We start from the raw sequence: 24,514 nt of genomic DNA on the forward strand, positions 1-24,514 counted from the left end.
CACATGAGTGGTTTGTGTACAAGTCTTCGAGTACTACAATAGCTAACTTGCATCTCGAAATCAAGTACCCAGACCACTGAGATAAGATCCCGACATGTCAAGTGAACAGGTCATAATAAAATATTTGCTTGAAAATAATTTTATTGAAAATAATAACTAATAAATAATAACAATTTATAAAACAAGAAAAAAATTCAGACAATATATCATATTTATGAAATCTTAATAAACAAATACAGTAGCCTACAGACTCTAAAAGAAAAATTGGCCCCATCAACAGGACTCAGCCCCTTGGTCAGCAGCAGAAAGACCCGTGGTCATCATCTTATATACAGTGCATTGCTCATAGATGGCTATCATGTTATACAGTACATACCAGGGTTTTTCCTGGGTCAGAATGAGGGCTTGGTGGGTGATTTTGTGCGCGCACTACGCGGCCATTTTTTTTTTGAGGGACCCCCAATTGTTGTATTTGTATTGTAAATTGTAATTATTAATAATAATTATTAGTATTAATGTACCTGGTTATGTTACAGTAGAGAAACAAAAAACAGTTACCAAAACTGAGTATTTACTAGCTAAGATTGGCAAAAGATTGGCGTGGTGCAACCGAAATTAGTAAACAACTAGTTTGAAACTAACTAGTAACAACTAGGGGTTTAGTAACTACTAAATGCAGTAGTAATGACTTACGCCATATTGGTGCAACCCAGTCCAGTAGGCTACCAGATACGATGTTGTAATGTATGCACATATTTTGCTACCACGGTTGCCAGACGGAATTGACAATGTCCAGCCCAACCGGTCTAAAAGCTGCCGAATCCACCCGTCTAGTGTGACCAAAAGTAGCCCAATCTGGCAACACTGCTTGCTACGTTCTTGCAGCTCGCGTGAACACAGGTTCTTCCATCAGCGCTCGCCTGCCGCTTTGATTGCAGACTCAAGTTAACGCGCGTGCAGAAAGATGCCACGAAACTCATGTCCGGTAGCTTTCTTTCAAGGAATTTCAAAAATAAAAGTCCCGTAAAACAATTGTTATTTCTCGCCGTGAGAAATAGAGATGCGGCGTGAGAGCGTGAGAACTGGTTGAAATGCGTGAGTCTCACGGTGATTGCATGAGACTTGGCAGCTCTGGTCAAAGCATTAGAACGTAGAACGGAAAATCGCACGCGCGCTTTGCGCACGGAAAGCCACCGGCCCCGATTTGGCCTGATTTCTTTTTTCCGTCAGGAGATTTTTTTTTTTGCTTTAATCCCTGTAAATAAGAGGAATGGTGAATATAAATATATGTATAGGGTAAATATGTGTATAGGATATGAACAGCAGTATTATACAGCAATATTATACAGTATTATACATGACTATATGCAGGTAGGCTATGTCTATAAGCTATTTTACAGTTATTTTACAATTCTCATAGCTTTTTTCTGTAGTGTAATCAATGGTTTTAGAGTGCTTTTGTATGCATTCCCCCATATCTCCACACAGTAACTCAAATAATATTTTGGTAAGAGTATACAACATCCTCTGTTCCAGAATATGTTTTGCCCTACACAATACACTCCTTGATACTTTGGATCTAACGTATCTTATGAGATTTCTAACAGAATTTACTGTCTAATATTACTCCTAGAAATGTGTATTACTCAGGTTGGGGTGTAAGAGGTTAAAGGTGACTCACATAGACTTGGATGTCCTTGGGGGTGCTGTGACAGGAAGTGGGAAGGGTCAGACTTCTCACCTCTGAGACAGGTATCTGCTTATCCTTCAGAATGTCAATCTCTCTCAGTATGTTATTGGTGTTGTCTTCCAGAGCTGCATTTATGACAGCAGTAACATCCTGTAGAAAGAGATTGGAGATTTAAAGGAGTGGTTTGTGTGGTTTTGAGACTACACATGAGTGGTTTGTGTACAAGTCTTCGAGTACTACAATAGCTAACTTGCATCTCGAAATCAAGTACCCAGACCACTGAGATAAGATCCCGACATGTCAAGTGAACAGGTCATAATAAATATTTGCTTGGACACAACAATAGTTTTTATTTGCCTACTTTCTGTAAAGAGTTACGATTTGACAACAAAGTGGCCGTACCTTTATATGTTGTATGTAACATACAATGAACATTTTATGTGTAGCTCTTTTGACACACCTTTATGGCAGAGAACCAATATATCACACAAATGAAGACAAAAAGTTAAGAGGTAGATGGCAAAGGGAGGAATGTTCTACCCTCATCTATTTTCTCTACCACATGAACCAGGAAAACCTGGAGGGCCCAGCGATACACTACAATTATGCCTTATGCTGTACAAACTTCAGTAATGGTTTAACAGATGCCCTGCGTCACTTCGAAAAATGGCACAAAGCATGGGATGAAGTAGGCGATAGCATATGGCCCCCAAATTAAATTATGTATTTTCTAGGTTCAGCGCAAGCAGTAGGTGCAATTAGCAGCACAGCAGCTGAAACATTAAAGCTGACAGCGGAGCAAGAGAGAGAACTCCAAGTTAGGATTCTCAGTTACTTCAGATTTGTATATAAAGCCTGGTACACACATAAAGGTAATCTGGACGATTTTGGCCCGATTTCTCCCCTTCTGACCAAGGACAGCAAACGCCTGATTATCGGATGGCTCTAAAGATTATCCTACAAGATTATCCTGTTGTGTGAGGTGTGTTAAGAGTCAATTTCTCCTGACAATCTGCTCGGAAAATGGTCGGGCCGACGATCTTAAATATTAAACGTGTTCAATATTTACGATCAAAAGTCCTCTTGTGTGTGGGCAACTCCCGAGTCCCAACAACTCTCGAGCAGGGTTGCCAGATGGGCAGTTTTTTTGGTGGAATTAGCGGTTTTTAGACTGTGGTTAGGCTGGAAAGTGTCAATCCCATCTGGCAACCCTGCTCCCGAGTCCGATTGTGACGTGGATGGAATGTAGCCAATCAAGAAGCGAGCTGACTTCTTTCGAGATTTTCGAGATTTCTGGCTTGAGTGACGAGACTCTACTGTCGTAGGACAGATCTTTATGTATGTTGTGTGCTGTATTGAGAATATCGGAACACACCACACACAATACGATCAAAACTGTTCAATCCATGATTTTTTTATCTTCGTGGGGTCTCTCTCAGATAAAAAATCTAGATTTAGAAAATCTTTATGTGTGTACCAGGCTTTAGGCAAGACCTAATTAACAAAACGAGAAGATTTCTACTACAGATTTCATATTACAGCTGTGTTTAGTGCTATTCAATGCAAGATAGACACACTGGCTGGCTGAGGTCTGACTGAGGTCTTAAAACAGCTGTTATTTCATCATTCATTCATTAGGCTACAATTGAATATGCTTTATAGGTTTTAGGTCAAACATGGCCAATAATCACAACATTCTCAATAAAGCTCAAACATTACAAATAATGTATACTGTATACCCCTCCCCCTGGATTTGGATAAATATTACTTGACTTAATTACAACTGTTTCACCTTTCTATAACCAAAACACCAATAACTTAAGATAAGATCAAGCCTACAGACACCAAATGCATTAATGTTAATGTGTTTAATAATCGTGTAGCATAATATTTCTCATACTTTTCCATCTAAGCTGGATCTTCGTACACTCTACATTCTGATAGTTTTTTCTTTATTTTTTTCTTCCCTCGCTCGCCTCACTTTTCTGACAATTAAATCTGTTAAACAATGAATGAAGTTTGCCTTACCGTTTCCTTGGAAGGCAGGGTGACGACAAACGTGCTGGGGTACAAGTACCAAACGCCTGAGAGCCAGAGGGAGAAGGGAGAATCAGAGAATCGAAAATAGGACTGAATACGTTATCAAGTGGTATGCTCCACTATCCTCAACAAATCTGCAACATGCTCCATGCTCGGTTGATTGAAACAACACCCAAGCTGCTAGTGACAAAGCTACAATGTCTGTCTCTGAAATTCATGATATTAGCTTGCCATGTTAACTGGTGAAATAAATTATTGGTAGGGATGGGAATCGAGAACTGGTTCCAGTTGAGAACCGGTTTCAAATTGTTCGATCAATCGGAATCGTACGCCTCCAAGGATATCGATTCCTTTTATTGATGCTGCCATATTTTTCTTACAGTTTTGCGTTGCAAAAACTAATGAGTCATGATGTCAAACTCTGTAATAATCACAATACTATAACCGTGATTTATAGAAACTTCTCTTTTAATAACGTCCATGGAAAGAGGGCAATCAGATATGCAAATTGAAATTAAACAACGTGGAAATCTGTTGCTAGCAGCACAATCGCGGGTCTGTAGTTTAAACACATTTTTTATTCATTTGTTTGTCAAGTCTATTTATGTCTTGGAAATGTCTTTAGGATAACCTAACCCTACATGTTAATGATGTGGTAGGTCAGGTGGTCAGAACATATGTACTTCAAAAGGCACAAAAAATCTTTTGTGGAAAATGTACTAATAGGGCCAAAGAGGTCACATCATATATATCACTGTGAATAGCTTGCTGGTGGGCTAGTAACACCACACAAGTAGGACTTATGAATCTAGAATGAAATGGATGTGAAGTGACACTCACCGAAAGTCAAGAGGAGAAGAAGCAGGATGGCCTTCCTCACATCAATGTTGAACAATGCACCAGCTACAGGGAGAGAGAAAAAGGCTAATGTCAACAAACAAACAAGTAATGCTAACAAATGATCTACAGGAGAGAGATAATGCGAATTGTTAAGTATACATTACTTGATTAAACACATGCACGCACGCACGCAAACACACACACACATGCACAGACACACATACACACACACGACCAACGTGCGCATACACACCGCAACGCAACACATCTGCATACACACCGCAACATGCACATGCACACTGCAATAAACACGCACGTACACACACACACACACGTACACACACACACACGCACACACAAACAATGGGATCAACGTTTGCGGAAGTGTTTGTGAAATGGTTTGCGGAAGCAAGATTTTGTGCTAATTGTAAGATTGTTGGTAAAAACAGACATTGTACATTTGTTTAATTATTATAATTTTTAAAAATATATTTTGGGTGTATTCAGCAATGGCATGTTCAGGTCAGAAAGAGGCATACAAATGAAAAAAGATCCATCCATCTATCCATCCATCCATCCATCCATCCATCCATCCATCATTTACCATAAGAGCAGATCACATCCATTGTGCCCCTCTGTGTTGCTGCCTGAGATAAGGAAGTACAAAAAACTGTGGGCCAATGTCCTGTGTACAAATACTCATACTGCCTACCATTAAGTAGGCATTTTGTGTATGCAGGAATAAGAAAGTTCTGAAAGTATGCACAATTCAGTCTAAACTAATTTAAACTAAATTCAATGTGTCACTGTACTTACCACAGCTGGCAGTGGTAGTCCTGGCACTCTGGGAGCCATCAGAGGAAGAGTCCCCAGAGGTGTCAGTGCTACTCTGGCTTACCTGACTGGAGAGGCCCTCACTGGACGTGTGCAGGCTTGGGGGAGGAATACTCACCCTGGGGGGCACGGCTGGGGCCAGACTCACCCTGGGGGGCACGGCCGGGGCTGGGGCCAGAACAGTAGCAGGTGCTGGGGAAGCTGCCTTATGCGCACCTGTTCTCCTCTTATTGTATCTAAAGAGAGAGAGAGAGAGAGAGAGAGAGAGAGAGAGAGAGAGAGAGAGAGAGAGAGAGAGAGAGAGAGAGAGGGAGAGAGAGTGGATGGGGGGACAGAGAACATTAGTACACAAGGATTTGCATACCTTGCTAATGCCTCTTCATCAAGTGTGACTTGATGGCTTGCCCCTTCCATGTAGTCAAGCAGAATTTTGCACCAAGAGACGACCAAAATTGTTCACTCCCAACTCAATACTTCAAATAAGACAATTCTAGGTGCGTTTTATTTTTATTTTGAAGTAAAGAATGCTGTGTTCGTAAATTTGCTCACAGTGGTTCAACGTCATAGAGCGACCAAGTAATTTGCTTGGACTAGTCATAGGGTCTTGCTCTTGTTCTTGGTCTTGAGGGCAAACTTGAAGAGGTTTGACACAAATCAACGTTTTGTTTCCACTCACATAATAGCCTTCTCACAATATGCTTTTGATGCAGATGGGTTGGCTGTCAAGCAATGATTCGTTGGTATTACACATGGTTATTTCTCCATTGTGTCAACAGTGCAGATGGAAAGGCATAGTTGTGGCGCCATTAATTGTACTCTTTATCTTAGACAGTTCCAAAAAGGTTTTGTAGGTCTGCACATCCAGTTGTCCTGGTCTTCAACATGAGATGGTTCAGTAGTGACTTTGACATAGTCTAAAAAAGATCCAACAGCTTAGTGAGATCCAGACGAAAAACCAAATGGTTCAGACCTCTTTTCCTCCGACATGACTATGACCTTTCTAACTATGGTTAAACACTATATTAATGTGTTTGACTGTTTTATTACGGTTGTAAGTACAATGTAAAACATATTGTCATTACTCCTTTGCCACATTGTAATTACAGCAGTGTAACAACAAGTAATAACAGTATTTGTTACACTGTACTTAGATGTTATAACGTGGTAAATAAACACATGTCAAAACAAACTGTTGTTTTTTAACTAAATCCCAAAGTCAGAATTTGAACCGTGACCTTTGGGTAACACTATATTACAGAGTTTGAATGACTGTGTAATAACTATTGTAAGTGCAATGTAACATGTTATCATTACTCTTTACACTATACTTACAACGGTGTAACCATGAGTAATAATACTATTGTCATTACTCCTTTGCTACACTGTACTTACAGCAGTGTAGCAACAAGTAATAACGGTATTTGTTACACTGTACTTAGATGTTATAACGCGGTAAATAAACACATGTCAAACCAAACTGCTGTTTTTGAACTAAATCCCAAAGTCAGAATTTGACTCGTGACCTTTCTAAGTTGGGGTAACACTATATTACAGTGGTTGAATGACCGTGTACTGTAATTACTATTGTAAGTGCAATGTAACACGTTATCATTACTCTTTTACTACACTATACTTACAACAGTGTAACAATGAGTAATAACAGTTACAGTTGTACAGTTACAGCCAGTGAGTTTACAGTTACAGCCAGTGAGTTTACAGTTACTGTGTTACAGTTACAGCCAGTGAGTTTACAGTTACAGCCAGTGAGTTTACAGTTGCAGTGTTACAGCTACAGCCAGTGAGTTTACAGTTAGTTACAGTTACAGACACTGAGTTTACAGTTACAGTGTAACTGTTACAGTCAGTGAGTTTACATTTACAGTGTTACAGTTACAGCTAGTGAGTTTACAGTTACAGTGTTACAGTTACAGCCATTGAGTTCACAGTTGGTGATACAACTGAAAGCTCAATCCACCTTGTCATTTAAGGCTCATAAAGTATATATACATTATGATGTAGTCTTTAAAGCCTTGTGGAAATGGATAGAAAACATTATTTAAGTGAAATCTGTAAGTATATGCTAATTAGTGGCGGCGACATCATGCGACTCAAAATGTCACATTTTAATTTAATATAAAATATTTCTGTTGGTTTAATTATATGTGTCCTATGGAGTTCAGATAGTGCACGTTGTATGGTGCCAGTAAAGAGCAAGCAACATTGGCTAAGACGCCGCTTTAGATTCAAAATTAGACCTCGCTTTCGACTCATTCCATCAATGTCACTAAAGAAAAATCCAGACTTATTTTTGATAAGTCTCGCAAAATCAATTTATTGTAAGTGCAATGTAACACATTATTATTACTCTTTTACTACACTATACTTACAACAGTTTAACAGTGAGAAATAATACTGTTGTCATTACTCATTTGTTACACTTTACTTACAGCAGGGTAGCAACAACTAGCCTATTAATAACAGTATTTGTTACACTGTACGTACATGTCATAATGCGGTAAATAAACAATTTACAAATATAACAAATAAACAACAGAAAAACACCCCACATATAGGCCTACCCAACATGCTATTTAACCATGAGTACAGTATGCTACCTAACCATCCTGTTCACCAGACTGGCATTACATTACATTTAATTGGCACTTACTGTACTGTTCTTGGTACTTGGTACCAAGTTCTTACCTGATCACAGTGATCGGCTAAATCAGTGCAGTGTTCTATACCTCTACCTCAATCAGTTCAGTTGAGAAGATCAGTGAAGATTCTCCCTTCTTATTCATTCAGCAGATTACTGTCTCTGCTTCTCCGACTAAAAACATGTGGAAGAAAATGTATTAAATGCCATTCTGGTGCAGACCAGTGAGGAATAATGCCCTTTCATACAGTGCTCCATAGCTCAAAATTGTAATTTTACAGGATAAAATGAATATAATAGAAAAACAAATAGATAAATAAACATTCAAACCAATAGAATAATGACAACATTGATTAGGATATGTTGTAAAACGTAAAAAAAAAATATATATATTAAAAAAAAGTACCACATTGATAATTTGCCTAATTAAATAATGTTTATTACTCAGAATAATGGAAATAGCTGCAATTCATGGTCTTGAGTTTGGCTACAAATGATTTAAACTGGACGGAGTCGCCAGACTATCTTTTTTTAACTTACCGAATGAAGACGACTCTGTCTGCGAGCCAGATGTCCAGATTGCCATTGTCCGGCTGTAATTACTTGATATCACAGGGGACTTTCACCAAATCTCACTGTTCCGTTTTAGTTGACCGTCTTAACCATAGGTCTCACCGCTTTCCAGCAGTAAAGTAACTGAGAATGTGTACAATTATTCTATTGTTGTTTTAACGTTCTGTCAAAAAACGTCATAGATCAACTGTTTCCATGGAGCCGCCGTGCTGATGCCGTGCGTAATAATGAGTCACGCGCACCAATTTAGTTGATAAGTTGAAAGTCATGGTGAATTTCCAGCCATTCAAGAGCAATATACAGGAGTAGGAAGTGCCTATATTATTCATTTGTCACCAAATCACCAATCAGCCTACCCATGCACCATTTCTGGTCCTAGCTGAAGAGAATGTCATTACTTTGTTGTCACAACTTTCACATTACCCAGTAAGCACCGAGTCTTACTCTAAAATCACTGCCAGATAAACATTATTTTCCAACAAAACATTTTTTATTATAAAAAAAGTACATATGAATGAATGAATGAATGGTCTTTATTGTCATTAATACAGTACAGGTACCATACAACGACATTTGGGAGGGGGGGCTCTGGTGCTAGGAAAAAAAAATATATAGGCCTACTAAAAACAAGAAGGGAAAAGAGCTGGTTTACATAAATAAAGGCTATATACACTATCCACTATACTATACTATACAAATAAAACACTGTGCTGTACTCTATGCTATGCTATAAATATCCTAACATTTCCGATCTCTGAACCTTATGTGCACGAGGGTTGTCACACACAGTATTATTGCACATTCATTTAAAGTGTCATTTGAAATGTTAGTAAATATGCTACGTTACGCTGTCTGCATGTTTCTCCCGCTATCTGAGTCGCAGCACGCACTTGCCTCAAGAAAATTCCGGTGCAGGTTAAGCGGCAGCAAGCAGCTGGAGCTATGCCTGGCAAATGTACATTTCAGGATGTGTGGCTCACTAAAGACATTTACAAGCAATGGATTTTCGGGTGCGCCGTCACCATAATGTAGGGTGCCTGCATTACCACTGGTAATAGAACGTGCGAAAACGGGCTTCTGCCAGGGTTGCTCGACTTAATCACCATTTAAAAATACATTTTTGGGAAGATTTTGTCTTACATGTGACACACACACACACTTAATCACTCAGGGAGTGATCACACACACACATAATCACTCAGGGAGTGATGCCTGATCCGTATCATCTGCACAACACACATTCTCTCTCCTCCCCGTTCTCCGCTCCATATTATTATTTTCATCCCTCCCTCCCTCCTCCAGTCTGACTCATTACTCTCACGGGACAGCGGGCGTGTGTGACCGTATTAGTGAGCACAGTGCCCAACATCTCCCAGGACCACTCACGCTCCCACTCCCACTAGATATAATCATTGTTTAGATATTAGTAACGATTTGTTGCCCATACCCACGGCAACACCTGGAGGTGTTACGACGCTTTAACATCAACAGAATTAATACACAATATTGTCTAGAATGTTTTATTGAGGTTAAATGTGGGGAAAACTTACACAATCATGATTTCATAGAGACGGCACACAGAAGGAGACACGAGGTTACAAAGCAACTGAGCATCAAATGACAGTTAACCATTCATCTGATGATGACAGACTGGTAGGCCTACAGTTGAGTATCAGGGTGACCCTTTATTTGGATGGTTAAATAGATGGTTTGTAGATGTTAAACTAACTCTCAACAACATTTCGACATACTAAACCTAGCCCTAACTTAACCTGAGTAGGTAGGCTTAACTGTAACCCTATCAAGCTGTTACAATGCATATCAAGTAAGTACTGTAAGTAAGATAAAAGAGATAAAATACAGATTAAAGAAAACTGATAACATTTAAAAATACACTAAAAGCAAGGTGCAGTACAAATAAAAGTGCAAAGAGTGCAGTTTCGGGAAGGCAGGCTCACCTCAGGTCAAAGGCCAGGGAGAAAAGATGTGTTTTGACTAGTTTTTTAAAAGCCTCAATGCTCTCGGCGGCTCTGATGTGGAAGGGGAGACTATTCCAGAGCCTAAGGGCGGCCTTAGAGAAGGCTCTGTCCCCTCTAGTTTTTAATTTAGTCCTGGGGACCTCCAGGAGCAGTTGCTCAGCTGACCTAAGGGCTCTGGATGGAGTGTGGTGGCGCAATAGGTCAGCCAAGTACGGGGGTGCCAGCCCGTTCAGTGCTTTAAAAACAATTAAAAGTAATTTAAAATCAATGCAGGAGCGGACGGGGAGCCAGTGAAGAGAAGCCAGGATTGGTGTAATACGGTCATGCTTCTTTCTACCGGTGAGTAGTTGAGCTACAGCATTCTGAACTAGCTGCAGCCGACGGAGCAGGGACTGGTCAATGCCAACATACACAGAGTTGCAGTAATCCAGCCGGGTTGTAATGAAGGCATGGATCACCTTCTCTAGGTCCTTCTGCGGAAGATAGGCCCTTGTTTTAGCGAGGAGTCTGAGGTGAAAAAAGCTACAGAGTAACAGTTGATAGTTCCTAATAATAAGAGTGAAAATACCATTAAAAACGTAAGAAACGTTCCTGTCTTTTAAAAACCCTTAACAGTGCAGAAAACATAAACACAGAATTATATTTATGAGGCTTTTCCCACATCACAGATATGAATCAGTAACAAAACAAACCTTTTAAAAATCGCATTCTAAACCAACATTCTAAAACAACGTTCTAAACCAATGTTCTAAAAGCAGGTCAGTGGTTTTGGTTGAAATAGACATTTATCAGTATCATTGCTTTTTCATCTTTGACAAAGGATTTAGGATCTTAAGCTTTCATAATAATTACAGATATAACTCCCCTCCCTGTTGTTGTTGTTGTTGTTGTTGTTGTTCTTCTTCACCTTCTCCTCCTCCGGTTGGTCAGCCCTACATGATTCTACTGCTGCAGGTGGTATAAGCCTCCTATTGGTCTTCAGGCACTAGAGGGAAGAGACACAGCAAAAGGTTTAAAAAAGAAAAAACAATAACTTCATTAAGCAGGGCCATATTCCACTAACGGTGGCTTAATATAGCGGCGATATTTTTAAATACGGCGCTCAGGGACCTCGAGATTGGTATTCAAGCCTCAGGTGATTCCTCGAATGAGGATCAGCCTTGTGTCATCAGTGTTCACAGAAGACAGGCTTACAAATCTTCGATATGGGCGCGTGCACGCAGACATAAAAAGCCCTGAAGTGTCGATCTGTCGAAATGAAGATACTCCACTCTGCAGGGGTACTACATTTGCGCAGCATTCCGAATTATTGATTTTTATGAAAACGGAAAAATAAGATGTAAAATAGTGCAATACTGCCGCAATTAACAAGGCGAGGGAAATGGTTTGGCAAGAAATTGCTGACCGATTAAATGCGTAGGTCATACTAGCCCCAGTTATTGTTATATGTTCATATTTTAATAAATGAATATTACTACTGTGGTGATATCCGCAGCAGGCTACAAACCATCATATCGCCACAATGGCCTAGTGGTATTGACTGCTGCCATAGGATTTATTCGTCATTTTATATCAGTGGTTCGAATCCCTCTACAGACGCACTTTTTACTGCATTTCGTTGTCTGAATCTAATCTAAAATCTCATCTAAAAAAGTATTGTAGGCTATAAAATTATGGTGCAGGCTAATTTACAAGAACTGACACGATTACAATGGTGTTTGAAACCTTTGCATGAAATCTTCGGTTAAATGTAAAAAAAAAACAAAAGAATGACTTAGTCAAGTCTCGAACTCGCAACCTTTGGAACTCGAGTCCGCAGCCTTAACCACTACGCCAGCGAGACCGCTGTCATGACGGCAATGCAAGTTGAGACAATTACTTCTTTTTTTTTTACACTCTTTTCTTTATCTATCTATCACACTTTCAAAATATCAAGTTATCTATCACACAATCAAACTATCTATCGATCGATCACACTTTCAAAATATCAAATTATCTATCTATCACACAGTCAAACTATCTAATCTATCTATCTCATGTGAAGTGGGAACTAATATTTCCTAAAAGACACATGAGGAACTTTCGTTCAGGGTTTAGTTTCCGCCTGTGAGCCTTTTTTGACGCACGGATGACTATAGCCTGTGTTTTAGCCTGGTCGGGACCAGGCTAATTATATCTGACTCAGAAGGAGCTCAACCAAGCAGCGAATTATTTGAGCCACATTGATGGCACCGAACGCAAGCTAACATTTCCGAGGCTTAGAACTTTATCGAGGCTTAGAACTTTATCGAGCTTTGTGGAATATGGCCCAGGTCAAACACACACACACTCACATGGGCCCCAGTTCTGTGGGATATCTGTGATGTCGAAGGGCTTCATGGCGAACGTCACATCCCGCCACTTCCTGTAGTAACGCTGTACCCTGGTTATGCAGTTCTGAACCACGAAGCTCTCGATCTTTATGACAGGCAGGTCCTGGGCAAAACAACAACAACAACAACAACACAACTTGTAAACAACACAACTACTAACTAGTAAGATGTGTGTGAGTGTCGTGGCAACCCGCTCACCAACGCCCCTAAGCCGTGGGCGGAGTACTATGGACAGCGCCCCGAGCAGAGTAATCGACAATTGCTACTATCCGCCCGCACAGTTGAACCGCATCCGACAATCAACACAGCGGCGAGTGCGGGCTCGTTAGGCGGACGCGGAACAGCTGTGCCAGCGGAGGAGAAGAAGATTTACAGAATAGCCAGAGAGAGCTACAGGAGTGGCCCCCGGAGTACCATGGGTGAGACGGAGCCCCGCCCCCTTTCCTGAACGGACGGATCCCCGCTGCTGACCTGCAGCCCCCTCCAGTAGAGGGACACCTACATTATCCTTTTTTGCCGTTTAAACTGAATGAGTTATCCTTTTGCCCCTGATAAGTGAGACAGTGCCCCTCCCCCCTATTTCATTGACTTTCGATTCCTGAGTTTTTAAAGTGTTGAACATTGACTTTTGTTACGGCCACGCCGTCCTCCTGAGTGGGCAGTGCCCCGACATCTCCTAAGATAGGAATAAATATGGCGATGCGCCTAAAAGTGGCCTCCGTCTCCTCTTCTCTCTAGCTCTGTGTGTGTACTTTGACTCCGGTCAAGTGAGCGGGTTCAGGGCCCCACGGTGGTGTAGCGGTCTAAGCACTGGCCACTAGTGCAAGCTGCACACCGGGGACTGGGATCGTATCCCAGCTCGCCAGATCCGGATATGGCTGGGGCACACACGGGGAGCGGCATATTGGGCGGCCGCTCCCGAGGGCGGTATAGGAGTATTTCCGGACAAGGATCCGTCGCGCAACAGCGCCCCCGGGGTGCCGGAATAACAGGTGCTGGGCTCGAGGAGCCAGTCAGCTAGTCTGCCTGGCGGCCTCCTCTGGGACTGCCGGCCACGGGGTCGTGCGGCGGATCCTTCGCAATAGGCAGGGGATAATTGGATGCTAGGTTGGGTTCAATTGGCTACCAAATTGGGTGAAAAAGGGATAAAATCAACAAAAAAAAAAAAAAGTGAGCGGGTTCCCACAGTGTGTGTAAGAGCACCTGGATGAACTGGTAGGAGGCTACAATGCCCCAGTCGTGTTTACAGTTCAGACAGTAGAGCTTCTTGGTCTTCACGAAGCTGTCCGACCCCATGGGCCCGGGGTGGGGGTGGGGCCTGACCTGAGCACGGGAGAACAAGGAATGGTCTAGAACTATGTGGTGAGAGTTCTACAGAGAGGAGAGAGAGAGAAAAAGAAAGACAATTACAACCACATTTTCCCTCTCTGTGTTTTAGTAGTACAAGTACATTTAGCTCAAAACATAATATGTGTGTGTGTGTGTGTGTGTGTTACCTGTAACACTCTGATGTTGTCAGAGTAGCAGGCTGATTTCTTGCACTTGGCACACATCAGCTCGAAGATGCCCTCCGTCCGGGGTCGTTCTGGGGTCAACCTGACCTGCTCCCGCCGCACCTTGTCCTCCCGTTGGAACACATTGATCTAACACACACACGTGCACGCACACACGCACACACACACATACGTACACACACAGACACACACATATCTTAATCTCACATGCCACAAAATGTTATTCCCAAAACCAAGGAAACTAGTTGCAGTGTGTGTGTGTGTGTGTGTGTGTGTGTGTGTCTGTCCTACCTTGAGGAGCATCTCTGTGGGTTCAGCCTTTAGTCTCTTGACGGCACTATCCACAATCTTCTCTTTCTGCAAGTTGTGTTTCTCTTTATCGATGTACTCCTTCTTGTTAGAGACCAGAATACACTTACTGCCCTCCGCCCTGCCACGACCTGAACACAACCACAACACAACCATTGTACTGTCAATTATAGTGTTCCACAAAGCTCTGTTTTGGGACCATTACTTTCCCCCTATATATACCAACAGAAGAATATTGCAGGGGATCTTGGCACATTTTTTTGAGCCGCTACCCATACGTTTAGCTGTGTTGCTCATTCCACGAATGCATGATCCTTACAAGTTGTACCTCGTTGTAAAGGTGACTAATCAGGCTTTCCAACAATATAAAATACAATACCAATTGGTATTATTAAAGGGGAGGAATAATCGACCGAAATAACGTTTCCGAACTTTTTTTGAGGAGTTTATACTAACCCTAGGTAATATAATCCATCATCAAGATGTCATTCTTCATTGCTATGCAGATGATCTGCAACCTGGTTTGCCGCTTACTTCTTCCAGTCCAGACGACTCAATCCTATCATGGTAAATGTATCTCTCACTACTGGCCGGCTGTGCTCCCAAACCCACTGAAGGTGCCTGTAATTAAGCCCCTGCTGGGAAAACCCTATCTTGGCAGAGATATTGAAAACTATTTTTTGATATTTTTTAAGCTTATTTCAAACCTACCATTTTTGTCTAAAATATCAGAAAACATGATTGCTTAACAGCTCATTGATTTCTTTAAGTCTGATTATATTTTTGATTGATTGATTGATTGAGAACGTTTATTTTGGTCCCCTATACAATTCATAATACAGATATCAAAAAATGTACACAGTGACAATACTGTGACCAGGACCAAAAAGGTGTAGGCTGAAGCCATGGCCTCCAATCATTTGAGCAAATCTGATCAACTCTTACTGTACCGGCTCACTCACATCCTCAGATCTAAAGACGCTGGATGGCTTGTCGTCTCCCACTTCCCCCAATTTATTACAGCAGCATACAGCTGCCCTTACCAACTACCACTGCCTTTCCCCATGTCGAGATTAACATGCTTTTATTTATGTTATGTGTATCGTTCATGGGTTTCTTTATTTGATGTATAGTGTTGAGACCTCAGGGTCAAGTATAAGATGTATAAGACACTTCCAGGTCAAGTATAAGATGTATAAGACACTTCCAGGTCAAGTATAAGATGTTTAGGATTAGAGACGCAAGGTTATGTAAACACCAGGGTTGCCTCTTTTATATATGAGAGAGAGAGATTTTAACCTGGGTCGCCCAAGACCCAAACATCTACCATCAGGCCAAGAGGACATCCTCAAGGTCCTAGGGCTAACACCTGAGTTTACATGTCTCAGGCAGGTACATCATCAAGAGTGTGTGATTCTATTGGAAGAAATGGGATTGTTATTTTAAGAAAACGGACACTGATTAGGGTTTACATATATATTTTAGTTATTCATTATGTTTTTGTTTAAATACATTTTATTTCTCTCTCACACTCTCTTTGGCAAATATGCCATAAATCTCATGTAACAAACGGTACCTGTCTAACCGTCATCAATGATCACGGTTCCTGAACATGACCACATGATATCTGCCCCACAAGTTTGTGTTCTTTGTTTGTTTGTGTATGATGTTTTTCTGTTTGTGTGGTGTGTTATGCCTGGAATGTTCCAGAAAAAAAAGTATATATATATTTTAAAAAAGAGTGTGTGATTCCAAACCACCTCCACTACTCATGGTTTCAGACCGTACCTCTGACCTGGACCATCTTCACCACGTTGCCCACATACTCATACATCAGCACCAGGTTGCATTGTGGGATATCGATGCCTTCATCAGCCACAGAGGTGGCGATCAGGATCTTGCTCTGATCTGAGCTCTTGAACGAGTCCAGCACACCCTTCTTAGAGGTCAGCGTCATACCACCTGGAGATCAACATGCACGCACATGCATGCACGCACACACACACACACACACGCACACACACACACACACACACACACAGCGAGACGGAGGAAATTAGAGTAAATACAAATAACTGTAAATACAAGCTAGTTACTAGTTACTAATGGCGCTTTACCACTACCGGGCCGACCCAACCCGGGCCGCATTTTTATCCTACCCGTGCCGTACTTTCAGAAACGCTTCTCCATTATACACAACAGACCTGGAGCGACCCGGGACTGTAGGAGGAGTTACGTGTCATAAGAGCACTTCACTTTAATAAATGCCGATATACAGCTAGACTAAGTGAACCTTGGGATGAAACAGCTCACATATTTACCTCTAAATCAACTACAAGTCTGATTCCCTCCCAACCATCACCCTGCTGCCTGTCTCCATAGGGACCAGGTATGTTTACATTCTGTACTTTATGACATATGGACGTTGTACACGTAGTAGGAGCTGGGTAAGGAAGGAGTGTTAAACCCAGGGCTGTGATGTTATAACAGGTGTGTGTGTGTGTGTGTGTGTGTGTGTGTGTGTGTGTGTGTGTGTGTGTGTTATAGCACCTGATCCAGTCAGCGGAGTCTTGCGTCCTCGGCCAATCAACACTCCTGGTTTCAGGAACTTTAGGGAATCTGTTTCCTCAATCCACTTCTTTAAGGCCTACACAGACAGATAGACAGACAGACAGACACACACACACACACACCATACGTATGTAGGCAAGGTTGTGGACATTATGCAGCTTTATAACAAGCAACCCCCCCCCCCCACACACACACACACTTACTTCGGCCAGGGCTCGTGTCCTGACAAACAGTACTGAGCGCGTCTCCTTGTTGTTTCTGTACTCCTCCTGAAGGATGAACTGTAGCTCCTCCAGCTTAGGGTTCTGCTGCTGCCCCCCGTTGGCCAACCCACGCAAGTGCACCTGCTGGGCTGACATGGGGAGAGGGGAGAATGGAGAGGAGAGGAGAGGAGAGGGGAGGGGAGGGAGGGAGGGAAATGTGTTGAAAACATTTTATAATTTGAGCAAATGTTAAGAGTGTCATAGCAAATGGTCTGAATACTTATGTAAATAAGGTATTTCAATTTTAATACATCAAAAAACAAACAATGTTGTTATGGGGTAGTTGTGTTGATGGATTGATTGATTTAATCCATTTAAAATGAATCAATAACCCAACAAAATGTGGGAAAAGTGAAGGGGTTTGAATAGTTTACGAAGTCACTGTATGTGTGTGTGTGTGTGTGTGTGTGTGTGTGTGTGTGTGTGTGTGTGTGTGTGTGTGTGTGTGTAAGGCCTACCATCGAAGGCCTTGGTGAGTTGTCTCTCTGTCTGCTCATGGCCAGCGTTCTTGACCTGCGTGATGAAGGCTGAGAGGTACTCTAGGGCATCCTTCGTCCTGGCGTCCTCGTTAATGATCAGAGCGTCGTTATACTTCTACTCACACAGAGGGAGATAGAGGAGATCGTTAGAGTGTGTAGTGTGTTTGTTAATGGTATTCATTATATGATCATGATGTCGTGTAGTGTACGTGGGGGGCGGCAGGTTAGCCTAGGAGTTAAAGAGGCTGGCAAGCAATCGGTAGGTCGCTGGTTCTATCCCCACCACCAGATGGGAGCCGGATGTGAGCTGGGGACTGGAGGGTTGCTGTCATCATTATCTAAGGTGCCTTACCGCTGCTGTTGTGCCCTTGTAGTATGTAGTGTAGTCTGTAGTCGTACCCTGAGGTGTTCAGTGTAGTTGAAGAGGGCTCGACACACTCTGCTCTCCTCCTCCTGGTCCTTCAGCACTTGGAGAACTCGGCACTTCTTCTGAACGTCGACAATCCACTGCTCGTACTTCTGAGAGCCGTAGTCTCTGTTCTTGATGTTAGAGAGAGACCCTGAGAGGGAGGAGAGGAGAGAGGGCTGAGTGTGTGTGTGTGTGTGTGTGTGTGTGTGTGCCATAGTCTCTGTTCTTGATGTTAGAGCGAGACCCTGAGAGGTAGGAGAGGAGAGAGGGCTGAGTGTGTGTGTCCTGTACCTATATCATACACAGTCTTGGCCAGGTCCTCTATGTCAGCCATGATCTTATGGATGATTCTGACGAAAGGGTCCTTTTCCCTCTTGGGCACCAGGAAGAAGTCTGTCAGGAGGAGGGAACACAACCACTGTTAGAGTGTGTGTGTGTGTGTGTGTGTGTGTGTGTGTGTGTGTGTGTGTCCGTCCCAGCCTAACCTTTGTCTGGTATGTGTACGTATGAGTGTAGTTCGTCAGTGTGTGTGTCCACAGTGGAGATGATGCGGACGTCCAGACTGGCACACAGCTGGCAGATGTTGTTCTCTGCCTCCGCCTGGTTTCTGAATGCCCCGATGCCCACCGACGCTGTCAGGCCCACGATCTGGGGAGGGGGGGCGGGGGGGCACTATCATCATCATCATCAGCAGCAGCAGCAGCAGCAGCAAGAGACTACATGTCAGAGTGTGTGGGATGGAGAGGGAGGGTGTGTGTGTCCCTGTGCACATGTGTCAGTGAGTGTGTGTGTACCTGAGGCATGTGTGTGTGTGTGTGTGTGTGTGTGTGTGTGTGTGTGTGTGTGTGTGTGTGTGTGTGTGTGTGTGTTAGGGTTGCAGCGGTTCGCGGTTTTATATTGAACGGTACGGTTCGCCTTCCACGGTTCAACGCACTAGCGAACCGACTAGGTTTTTCGGTTTATACTGCGTTCCATTCAAAGTCAGAGGTCGAGTTGGTCTGGAATGCTTGTTCAAATGTTTGTTCATGGCGAGCAGAGTTGAAGACATGGAAAAAGTTTGAGGAAGCCCTGGATTGCTACAAATCTGCGTTGTGGGGTCATTCATTCCAGTTTTGGCATTGAATGAATGAATGAATGAATGAATGGTCTTTATTTTTTATATAGTACAGGTACCAAACAACGAAATTTGGGAGGGGGGGCTCCCCTGGTGCTAGGAAAAAGGGAAAAGAGCTGGTTTACATAAATAAAGGCTATGTACACTATTCACTATACTATACTATACAAATAAAACACTGTGCTGTACTCTATGCTATGCTATACCTATTCTAACATTTCCTATCTCTGAACCTTATGTACCCAAGGGTTGTCATATTGCACATAGTGTTATTGCACATTCATTTAAAGTGTCGCAGTTTGCAGGTTTGAAATGTTCACAGTTGTGTTTCAGTATTGCACTTGATTGAATACAGTGATGAGGGAATGACAACAGTGAACAGAACTGCGTGTCGCAGAAATGCTTCACACGTGTCGTATATGCGCATAATAAGGATATGGGCTTCAAATGACATGGCTAAAGTGCATTTTTACTTTAATTTCTTCCTCTCCTATAGCCTACCAGTACTCAAGCCTAAGAGGCACTTTTACATTTGAAGTGTTTTTTATTTATATATGGTTATATTTTTGTATATTATACAATATACCAGTCATATTCTGGAATGTGTCTAAATGTTAAAGTTTCATAAGTATAAGCAACATAACGTAAAGTAACAGTTTGTAAATAAAGAGTAGCATTTATTTTCCTCTTACGCACAGAACACGTACTGAAACCGTGACCCAAAAACTGAGGTTCATACCGAACCGTGGGCCAACTGAACCGTTGCACCCCTAGTGTGTTGTACACCTGAGGCAGGATTGTGTGTGTACCTAGTGGGTGAGGAGGATGTTGTAGGGGTGTGTGTGTGTGTGTGTGTGCGCGTGTACCTGAGGCAGAAGTGTGTGTTCAGAGCTGTGCTTGGTGTCCAGGTAGTGGGTCATGAGGACGTTGTAAGGGTGTTTCCCTGTGGTGTTGTGACATTCGTCCAGGATGAGGAGGGTGAAGCAGGAGAGGGAGGCCACGTCCCCCCGCTTCATGGCGTTCACCAGGCACTGAGGGGTTAATACGATGATGTCGTTGTTCTCCACTACCATCGCCATGGACACCTGGTCACCATAGGTACCGCACAGCCCCTGGATCCTGAGACAAACACAAAGACATGCACACACACGCATATCTTCAATAAGTGTTGAAGTAAATGTCATACAATTAAATAAATAGCAAGAGAAAACAATGAATGAATGATGAATGGTCTTTATAAAACAAGTGCATGAACAAGACATGAAGGTGTGTGTGTGTGTGTGTCAGTGGGAGTGTGTGTATGTTTGTGTGTACCTGACGTCCGGATACTTCTGTGCGAAGTGATCGCGGAACAGTTTATACTGCTGATGGAACACGTCCACCTTGGTTGCCATGAAAACAACCTTTGCCCTCGAACCCAACGTCTGCAGGTGCTGCTCACAGATCGCCAGGGCAACTACCGTCTTCCCGCACCCTGGAGGGGTTGAGGAGGGGCGGGGGGGGGTCAGAACTGTATCACCATCATCAGCAGCACAGATGGACTACATGTCAGACGACTTCCAGCACCCCCAGACCAACACCATGGGAGAATGCACTGTGTCTCCTAAGACACCTGCTTTTCCCCTATACTATGCCTCCTAACACTTCGACTGCCCCCCATGTACTGTCTCTCCAGTGCCCCCCCTCCCAGTAAACAAAGAGTCCAAAAGACGTCCTCAGGGAAGCCGGAATGTGACGTCCTAGAAAGGCGTCATCTGAACCCACATTCCGGACGTCTTTTGGACTCTTTGTTCACTGGGCGATACTGTCTCTCCAGTGTCTATTAATTTTAAAAAAATCTTCTTCTATCACGATGACTGTTAAAGGCCCCTGGCCTGAGCTAGATCACTCTTCCTGCTAGAACTGGTGAATTGATGATTCACTTGCTTAGTCAAATGTATTGATTGTAAGTCGCTTTTGGAATAAGGCGTCTGCTAAATGCCCAAAAATTTAGAATGTTGTTAAAACGGCCGGCCAAGACGAGAGAGGCTGTCATACTAGTGTCTCACCAGTAGGGGCACAGATGATGCTGTTGTGTCCCCGGAAGACAGGCCCAGCCAGCTCTCTCTGGTACTCCCTCAGCCTCTTCTCTCCAGTCTGCTGCCCCTGGTCACGGCTGGGCTCTGATGAGGACACAGAGCACACAGAACAACAGTGATTTAATGGCAGTTAATTCAGTTTTACTAGTCTGATGTGTGAGAGGTGTGTGTGTGTCAGTGTGCATGTGTGAGACTGGTGTGTGTGTGTGTGTGTGTGTGTGTGTGTGTGTGTGTATGTTGCCATACCTGCTGCTGAGCTGGGCGGGGTCTCAGACTGGGTCATGTCATTGGCACTCTTCAGCAAACCTTCGTCGTCACCATCACCCTCCTCTTTGTAGTGAAAAACCATCGTCATGGTTTCAGAGCCCTTCTCCTCTCCTCCCTCTTCATCCTGGTCATCTTCACATAATAACAACAATAAACAAACATCAGAAGGCTGAGAATCATTTTTTCATAGTCAAAACTACTTGGTGAAATTGAACCCCTCGTGGGCATGTGTGTATGTGTGTGTGTGTGTGTGTGTGTGTGTGTGTGTGTGTGTGTGTGTGTGTGTGTGTGTGTGTTTGTATGTACGTGTGCGTGTGCGGATGTGTGTATATGTGTGTAAGCCAGCCACGTGTGTGTATATGTGTGTGTCTGTGTGTGTGTACTTGTGTGTATCAGGCCCACCTGTGTCAGGAGGCTCCAGGAGGTCCAGGGCTTCATGCAGTTCACACTGTTCCAGAGCCAGCTTCAGCAGTTTGAACCAGTTGTGTTTGTCACTCCTCTTCAGACACTCTGTCAGCTTCTCAGCTGCTGCAATAGAACCTTTCAGAGTCTGAGTCTGAAACACACACCACTGTCTGTTAGCCTCTTTGAGCCTCGCTCAGCTGAAAAATTACAAGTTTTTCCAGATAGCCAAACACTGTCACGTTCATCTCAACGTGGAGTTTGACATCCATGACTTGTCTTTGTGGATCCTGTTCACATTAGGTTTCCATTCTTATTGGTCATTATTGCTAACTTCCTCCCCAGTCTAGTCTCTCCACAGCACACTCACAGCTGGTATCACAAAACACACACACACACCTACACACTCCTACCACTACCACACTCACGGTTGGTATCACACACACACTGGTATCACACACACACTGTGAGTGTGCTGTACTATATCAATGACAATAAAGACCATTCATTCATTCATTCATTCATTCACACACCTACACACTCCTAAACACTACCACACTCACAGTTGGCATCACACACACACACACACACACACACACACCTACACACTCCTAAACACTACCACACTCAACAGTTGGTATCACACACACACACACACACACACACACACACACACTACCACACTCACAGCTTGTATCTCCTCACACTCCCGCTGGCTGAGACACTCCCCCAGGTGGGTCAGCACCTCGGCAGGCTTGATGAGCTTGGTGAAGGACGGCTCTATGCGGTCCAGCAGCCGCCGATGCTCCTGGGTACTCTCCAGGGTCCTGAAGTCCCACTCCCTCATGGCCTCATACAGCCCGCTGTACTCTACAACACATCACAGCACAAGTTCTATAACCGTGAAATATGTTTACATTATTGTGTTTAGGTTTACATAAATTATAATAAAATAATAATAATTACCTGAGCCTAACAGAGGCGAACAGAGTCTTACCTGAGGCTAACAGTCTTACCTGAAGCTAACAGAGGCTAGATATCTTACCTGAGGCTTGGAGGGCGTCTAGAAGGGCCTGGAACCAACCCTCTTCCTCCAGCTGACAGACTCTCTCTAACAGGACCTGGGCAGCAGATGTCACTGAAATCTGCTCTTCAGACAAGATTCTCTCTACACACTCTGGTGACCACACACACACACACACACGCGCACACACACACACACACACACACACACACACACACACACACACACACACACACACACACACACACACACACACACACACAGTGACGTCAGCTGTAAAGTACCATGGCAGATGCCCATCCAGGGTAATTTGATGTTCATTTGTCCACTTCTCAAAGGGAATAAGAAAATATAGCTACTACCCAGAGCAGCGCACTGTCGCCCTCTAGCGGTTAAAAGATTGAATTGAATCTCTAAATAAATTCATGCAGTGTTTTACTTATGCAAATTCGTTGGATCATGTTCACACTTTTACCATTTTCCATGTATCATGTTGAACACAGTTCCTACGAATATATCTTATCTTCAAGGGTGTAGTGGGCGTTGGACTGTGTGCGGCCTTATTTGCATCTATCGGTTGTATTTACTCCTTATCTTCATTCGATAAGATTAGTTTATTGTATGACATCACATGTAGGTATGATAACAACTGCATTCTCGGTTTACAAGGAAACGGTCGACATTTCAGCGTCTTTGAGCCTCGGAAAAGCGCTATATAAATTCAATGAATTATTATTATTATTATTATTATTATTATGTAGGCTCCAGGTACAGTTGATGTGCAAATACGAATGAAAGGTTCATAGTTTACCTCTGTCCAGGTAACAATTCATAAACTCCTTGACGTCAGAGGGTCGTAACACCTGGGTGACATACTTGCTGCACCGCTTTAAGTTTGTCTTCTCCAGTTCGTACATGACGTGATCGAACACACGTCAAGATTATACAATAAAGAATATGTTTTTTTATTTTTATTAGCTATTAGTTATTTCGTATAGCTATATGGACGTGACTGGAGATCTCAGTGCGGATCAGCTCCTCACAACACAATACAGTGAGTTTGCAGGAAGAACACCGTTGACGCTCGGCTCCAGAAACGA

The 24,514-nt window shown here is 42.9% G+C and overlaps 1 protein-coding gene across 1 annotated transcript; it reads right to left on the reverse strand.

The window, feature by feature from the left end:
- Positions 1-12,847: 12,847 nt before the first annotated feature.
- On the reverse strand, positions 12,848-24,331 carry rigi (RNA sensor RIG-I; the record flags this gene model as incomplete). Its single annotated transcript, XM_080543501.1, has 19 exons — positions 12,848-13,087; positions 14,188-14,355; positions 14,481-14,627; positions 14,790-14,938; positions 16,596-16,769; positions 17,358-17,454; positions 17,582-17,730; positions 18,100-18,235; positions 18,520-18,680; positions 18,821-18,922; positions 19,015-19,177; positions 20,510-20,762; positions 20,958-21,117; positions 21,692-21,805; positions 21,968-22,120; positions 22,391-22,544; positions 23,079-23,260; positions 23,436-23,567; positions 24,226-24,331. The coding sequence occupies 19 exons, from the start codon at positions 24,329-24,331 to the stop codon at positions 12,926-12,928; spliced, it is 2,862 nt and encodes a 953-aa protein (XP_080399627.1). The 3' UTR covers positions 12,848-12,925.
- Positions 24,332-24,514: the final 183 nt, after the last annotated feature.

Source organism: Nansenia antarctica (genome assembly GCF_963989245.1).
Source record: "Nansenia antarctica genome assembly, chromosome: 12".
In the NCBI taxonomy this organism is placed as follows: domain Eukaryota; kingdom Metazoa; phylum Chordata; class Actinopteri; order Argentiniformes; family Microstomatidae; genus Nansenia; species Nansenia antarctica.